General features: G+C 33.7%; 1 protein-coding gene across 3 annotated transcripts; it reads left to right on the plus strand.

Annotated features, from left to right (window-relative positions):
• Window positions 1-583: 583 nt before the first annotated feature.
• LOC109052125 (polymerase delta-interacting protein 2) lies at window positions 584-6,678 on the plus strand. Of its 3 annotated transcripts, none has more exons than XM_042771205.1 (12): window positions 584-657; window positions 783-981; window positions 2,114-2,195; window positions 2,275-2,393; window positions 2,484-2,580; window positions 3,486-3,561; window positions 3,673-3,780; window positions 3,869-4,005; window positions 5,331-5,357; window positions 5,446-5,571; window positions 5,659-5,738; window positions 5,941-6,678. In XM_042771205.1, exons 2-12 carry the CDS (start codon window positions 797-799, stop codon window positions 6,053-6,055), a joined length of 1,152 nt encoding a protein of 383 aa, XP_042627139.1. In that variant the 5' UTR covers window positions 584-657; window positions 783-796; the 3' UTR covers window positions 6,056-6,678. The 3 variants fall into 3 exon arrangements, with proteins under 3 accessions (XP_042627139.1, XP_042627140.1, XP_042627141.1); XM_042771206.1 differs by having other exon boundaries at window positions 2,275-2,387; window positions 2,481-2,580; XM_042771207.1 differs by having other exon boundaries at window positions 2,120-2,195.
• The last annotated feature ends 617 nt before the right edge of the window (window positions 6,679-7,295 follow it).

Below are 7,295 nucleotides of genomic sequence, written 5' to 3' on the forward strand. Positions count from 1 at the left end.
TATATATATATATATATATATATATATATATATATATATATATATTTATATACAAAAAGCTAAAACTACATCAAATCAGCGTCACGAATTATATAAATGAAAAAAAAAATATTCCTAACTAAACTATGTTGTTTCAATGTGACTGTAATATAATCAAATTTGATCTTAATGTACATAGTTTTTCTGTTTACAGCCCTGCATATCAGCTGATTCCTTCTTCTTCGGTGTGTTTATTGCCCGGTTGCAAACTAACTACACAGTCGCACAGCGCCACCTACTGTCAAGGAATACATTCGGCCTTTTTTGATTGAGGCGCAAGGAATTTTTTTTTTTAAATAAATTAAATTATTTGTTGAATAGATCAGTGCTTGTTTGGTTTTACTATGTTTACATTTATTTATACGATATTTGTCGAAAATAAAATGAATTTATAATATAATATTCTTTTGTTTTGTTTGTGGCGACAAATAAAACCAAATAAAACATTTTCTAAACACAGAGAAAAGATGGGGTCAGTATTATGAATTATATAAATAGTAAAATCCAATGTCTCCTTACGAGCACAATAAAAATTACAATAAAAATCGACGTGTTCCGGTCGCAATGCGTTATGGGAAATGGTGTGCCACTTTGTAGTGTCCAAATTGCAATAAAAGGGTAATAAATTAATTAAGTGTCATTTCAAACTTGTACTTTTTAATATTCCTGAATTTCACGCGCTTTAAATGTGAGATTGGGGTTTAACGCATGATTTTGACTTATGTCCATGTGTTCGTGTGCAGATAGCTGAAGGAAGATGGCAGCGTGTGCAATACGTCGGGGCTTATTGTCCACTGCTAGTAAATATAACCAGCACAAATGCATTCACAGAATTCTGAGCGCAATAGACTTCAGCAGCGGATTCGATCCGAAGAGAGCCCAGCCGTTGTGTTCATCATGCGGGCTGACAAGTTTTCAGCAGACGAGGTTCTTGTCATCACGGTAAGAGCAAGTAAAGCGAACGTCTCACTGTGTTGCGTAACTGCGCAGAGATGTAGTTTCAGCAAATGTTGACAGCAAATAGTTTTACGATGTGTCTGTGAAATGCATTCGTGTTTATTAAGAATTTTATATCGGCTGTCATGTGTTTAATATTAGCTGTTGCTATAGTTTGATTCACATGCTCGCATACCTGCTACACTACTGCTCATATTATTTCACTGCTCAGCTCTGTGGTTGTACAGCTTGGCTGGACGCCTGAATCTTGAAGCAAATGTGTTGATCACAATGCTTTTGAGTTGATTTTAAAATGCTGTTGGAAATGAAAAGACACAATACACAAAATTAGGGCCTACAAGCAGGACATGCTTCAGCCTTGCTTTCAAACACCCCAAAGCCATTCTTGATTACATAAGTGACAGTCTTGGCCTGAGCCAGTAGACAGTAAACAAGTCCTATTTCTTTGGTCAGTACACGTCTGTCTCTTTAGTTCGCTATGAAACTTTCAGGTTCGATGTGGTCGGTGTCCAAATCCTTTTTTATCTTTTTTTTTTTTTTTCTCAGATCTTGCGCAATATTCAACCTTGTTGACCATAAGTTGGCTGGGATGTTGAATTCAATGGCATCATCTACCATCCCATAAATCAAAAATAAATAAATAATTAATATAAATAAATAATATATATATATATATATATATATATATATATATATATATATATATATATATATATACACTCACACACATACAAAATGACCATATATTTTATTATATATTTTTTTCCATACATTTTTGAAAAATATTGATATTTAAGAAATTATTCAATCATTAAGTATCTAGTTTTGATCTTTTTGATCTCGACTGGGCTATTCCTACTATTTGCCTGTAGTTTAAATGTAGGCTACTCTAAGATTGGGAATATGTATTTTCTTGTCTGTTAAATATTAAAATCTCTCTTGCTGTGTGTATGGTATCCCACTATGGGATATTACAATTTATATATATATATATATATATATATATATTACTATATATATATATATATATATATATATATATATATATATATATATATATATATATATATATATATATATATATATATATATATTTTAATTGATTAATTCTTGGCAGAAACAGACCAGAAGGGAAAATACTGGAGCCTGTTGGAGTATTTGAAGCTCTGAAGCAGCACGGCAAATATGAAACTGGTCAGGTCAGTTAACATTTTAATTACAAAACCCTTGATTCCGATTCCTCTGTCAATATTCTAATTCTAAATGTGCAATCCACAGCTTTTCCTACACAGTGTTTTTGGCTATAGAGGCATTGTGTTATTTCCTTGGCACGCTCGCCTTTATGATCGAGACGTGAGTCCTGCTGCTGCTGCTGCTGCTGCTGCTGCTGATGACAGGTATGTAAGGACTTTTTTAGGCTTATACCTGATTAAATTATTTAGTTTGTGTTACAGCTCAATGGTCCTGTTTGTTGTTTGCTTTTTCAGCAAGCCAGACTCTGTGGGCCATGGGTCGAAAGAAGTGAAGGGCAAGATGCATACATACTACCAGGTCCTCATAGACACCAGAGACTGCCCTCACATAGTAAGTGGCATCAAACAACATATGCAAATAGTGAATTAAGGTAGTGTATATATTGTCCCATAACATGTTTGAACACTTAAGCCATGCTTCTTAAATATATTATCATCCACTTTATTTTTAACTTAAGATTGTTTGCAGCCTTTTGAAACTTGAATGTGCAAGGCTTCCGTTATAATCCATTTTCAGTTATATTAACTGTTATGTCTGTTATGCCACTTGAAATTGCAAACTGGTAAATTTTATCATATAACTTAAAATTATTATTGCAGTCACAAACACACTGGTTTGTAGCACAAATACTTTTACTGTTTACTACATTTTATTCTTCTAGTTTTTACTTATAGCGACTAACGAATCAGAAGGCTTATTTACTTCTGACAGAAAATAGCTAACTACATTGCAATATAAGGTTAGAAAGTATAGGTCAGTAAGATTTTTTTCTTTTTTGAAAGAAAATAATCCTTTTATTAACTAAAATAGATCTAAAATGACATCAAAGACATTTTTATAAGGATACAAAAGATTTCTACTTCAAATAAACTGAACTTTCTATTCACCAAAATATCATGAAAAGAATACACTTCAAAATATATTCAAGTAAGAATAATATTTTACCATATTACTATTTTTGATGTATTTTTTAAATCAAGTAAATGCAGCATCGGGGACTATGAGAGACTTCTTTCAAAAACATTTCAAAAATCTTTCTGACACCAAACTTTTGAACAGTAGCGTATATATTTGATCTATATATGTATCTATATATCTTGGTTTTTTTCATTGCTGCATCTATGTTTATTATGTAAGTATTAAATAATCAATGCGTTCATGTTTGTCTTGGAAGATTTGCTGAGTTTAGTGCAATCCTGAGTCCATTTTCAACTTGGTGTTTTTGTCACCATTAGTCTCAACGATCTCAGACTGAAGCAGTTACGTTTCTGGCAAATCATGATGATAGCAGGGCCCTGTATGCAATTCCAGGTAAACTCTTGTGATCAGTTACTTAAAGGTTCAATTATATAGTGGACAGCATTTTTTTTTACGAGTTTTACTCATCCTGTTCATTTCTTCCTCGTCTGTTTTGTCTTTCAGGTCTGGATTATGTGAGTCACGAAGACATCCTGCCTTACAACTCCACTGAGCAAGTTCCTATCCAGCATGAGCTGTTTGAACGCTTCCTCTTGTTTGACCCCTCCAGAAGTAACTAGTCCACTTAGACTTTTGCAACAGTATTCAAATTTTACTGATAAAATCTTTCTTATGGATTGCGTTTATACTGTTTATTTAGATCCTCCGTTTACTGCAAGAGATACCCTACGGGCCTGGCAGGAGAAGAACCATCCCTGGCTGGAGCTCTCAGATGTGCACCGCGAAACCACAGAGAACATCCGTGTCACTGTCATCCCCTTCTACATGGGCATGAGAGTAAGAACAGACGGTTGCTATGTGTTGTAACAATTTCTTATTGCAGGTTTTAGTAAACTTACTAAATGTATACATTATCATGTATTACAGAGCTTAGTCAGGATAGCGCCATAATTAAATTTTGAAAGAAATAAAGAGTCTGTAAGGGATTATAGAAGTTCATTGGACTGTGCTGTTGTTTAACAACATATCACTGTTTAGCTGATAAAACCTTTCCTAAAAAAGTCTTTCAGAAGCAAAAACATGATTAAACCGTTTTAAAAGTTATGAGTTGAGAAAGGTATGACATAGGACCTTTATATAGTGTGTTTCATTGTAATGGCTGTAAGTCTTTCACTCACAGTCCTGTTTTAATTTGTGTTAAATTCAATATGGTGTCTAATCAGATTAAGGTCTAAACACTATTGTTGGAAAGTTTGGGTTCTGTAATTTTTTTTAATGATCTTCTATCCTCACCAAGGCTGCAGTTATTTGATCAAATATGTTAACCTGGACCACAAAACCAGTCTTAAGTCGCTGGGGTATATTTTTAGCAATAGCCAAAAATACATTGTATGGGTCAAAAATATCTTCTTTTTTTTTTTTTTTTTTTTTAATGCTAAAAATCATTAGGATATTAAGTAAAGATCATGTTCCATGAAGATATTTTGTACATTTCCTACTGTAAATATATCAAAACTTAATTTTTGAATAGTAATATGCATTAAGAATTCATTTGGACAACTTTAAAGGTGATTTTCTCAGTATTTAGATTCTTTTGCACCCTCAGATTCCAGATTTTCAGATAGTTGTATCTCTGCCAAATATTGTCCGATCCTAACAAACCACACATCAATGGAAAGCTTATTTATTCAGCTTTCAGATGTTGTATAAATCTCAATTTCGAATAATTGACACTTAAGACTGGTTTTGTGGTCCAGGGTCACATTATTACCAGACATTTTTAAAAAAGTAATTTATTACTCTTAAACAATGTATTGTGATAGCAAAACTGAATTTTATCATTACTCCAGTCTTCAGTGTCTCAGTCTAATTTGCTGATGAAGATTAATTTCTTATTGATGTTAAACAGTTATGCTCTATAATATTTTTGTGGAAACCATGTGTTTTTTCAGGATTCTTTGATGAACAAAGTTCAAAAGAACGGCGATTATTTGAAATATGAAATCTTTTGTAACATTTTAAATGTCTTTTTGTCAATTTGATGCATCCTTGCTGAAGAGAAGTGTTGTTTATGTATTATTTTAATTTATTTATAATATGTATGGAAGTAAAATTAATGTAACTTCTGGTCTTGATTTTGACTTGTTTTTGTATGTCGACAGGAGGCTCAAAACTCCCACGTGTATTGGGTAGGCAAAATAACCTAGTTATGTTTTTTTATAATAACTCATGGTCATTGGTGACCAGTTAGAGATAATATGTTAATGTTTTTCTCAGTGGCGGTACTGCATCCGTCTGGAGAACCAGGGCAATGAGGTGGTTCAACTCAGGGAAAGACACTGGAGGATCTTCAGTCTCTCAGGGACTCTGGAAACAGTCCGTGGCAGAGGAGTGGTTGGCAAGGTTATTAATTAGCAAAAGCATAATCCAGAATTAAAAACTATGGAGAATTTTTTTTGTTTGCTGAATGCAATCCATCATTCTCACCAGGAGCCTGTTTTGTCAAGAGAACAGCCAGCATTTCAGTACAGCAGTCATGTTTCACTTCAAGCACCCAGTGGACACATGTGGTGAGATTATCAACATACTCTTACAACAATGCTAACTGTACATTTTTTTAAATCATGTAGACAGGAAATGTGTTCCACCTGTTAGACTGGATGGCTGAATGAGTTTTTGCTGTATCTGATGTGATATACGTGTTCTTTTTCACTCAGCTATGTTTTGTTTCAATAATGATGCATGAACATCACGTTTCGTTTCCTTGTTTAGGGGGACATTCTGTTTTGAGAGGACAGATGGCTCACACTTTGATGTGCGCATTCCACCTTTTTCACTTGAGAGCAATAAGTATGACAAAGCTCCCCCTACTGGCTATCCCTTGTAATAGACCTGTACCTATGGGCCTACCTCAGCTCAGCATCCCTGCAGGCAGTTCCCTTGGAGATCCATGTTTTACTTCCTCACCAGAGCTCCTTCAATATACATTGGATTTAGTAAAGCATCTTTCAGTTTCTGACTGCAGCGCTGAAAATTTGTAGCAACCGAATATCTTAAAAGAAAAAAAAGGAATAGCAAGTTGAAATGAGGAGTTGATCTTATTAAATTTTGTAATGCAGGTGTGTGATGGGGACATGGCTAACTGACTCTTTCAAACTCTTGCATCTCGAAAGGCCGTATTGAGAGAATTTGAATGTGATTTTTTTTTTCCCCCTTCTATTTATTTGTTATCTTTAAGTTTAAACCCCTTTTATAATAAATTCCTTACTTATATTCTGGAGAAGACAGTCGGTAGACATTCTCCAAATGTGTTTTCTCCAAATAGCCTACTTAATGGCACGCAAATGTCAGCCAGTGAATTGTGGTTTGACTAAGAAAGAACTGCATTAGAGATCATCATCTTGAAACCAACCTTTGATCATATATTTGGATTAAACTACTGGATGATGAACCGCTTTACTGTTTACTGTAAATATGTTTGTAAAAGCATAAATAAAATGACATTTCCAATTTCCTGTTTTCTTATTATGATTGATATGGTATTCCAATAGCTGCTGCTGTTCTCTATAAATAAATGACTTTAAAGAGGATTAGTAAGATGTCAGGTCAGTTACTTACTTTACATTTTCCATTTTCTATGTGATATATTTACCTTAAATAATATTTGATATTACTTTCAAAGGAATGGTTGACCCAAAAATGAAAATTTACCATCTGAAATGTAGAAATCATCATCACAGATTTGGATAAATTTAGCAGTGCACCACTTATTTACCAGTGGATCCTCTGCAGTGAATGGATGCCAAAGAGTCCAAAAAACTGATAAAAAAGTCACAGTAATCCACACGACTCCAGTCTATCAATTAATGTCCTGTGAAGCAATAAGCTGTGTGTGCATTATAAACAAATCCATCATTACAGTGTTTTTAATTTCAACGTGTTGCTTCCAAGTCTAATGTCCACAATATTACTTTCTCCAGTGAAAAGTTGTCTCATCTGAATCAGAAGAGAAATATGCACAGATCAAGCACCATTTACAAACAAAAACAAAGATTTTGTTGTGAGAGAACAACAGGAACTAGACTTTTTCACTAGAGGAAGTTACAGATTATAGACTGGTATTTTAG

Source organism: Cyprinus carpio, chromosome A15 (assembly GCF_018340385.1).
Source record: "Cyprinus carpio isolate SPL01 chromosome A15, ASM1834038v1, whole genome shotgun sequence".
Taxonomy (NCBI): domain Eukaryota; kingdom Metazoa; phylum Chordata; class Actinopteri; order Cypriniformes; family Cyprinidae; genus Cyprinus; species Cyprinus carpio.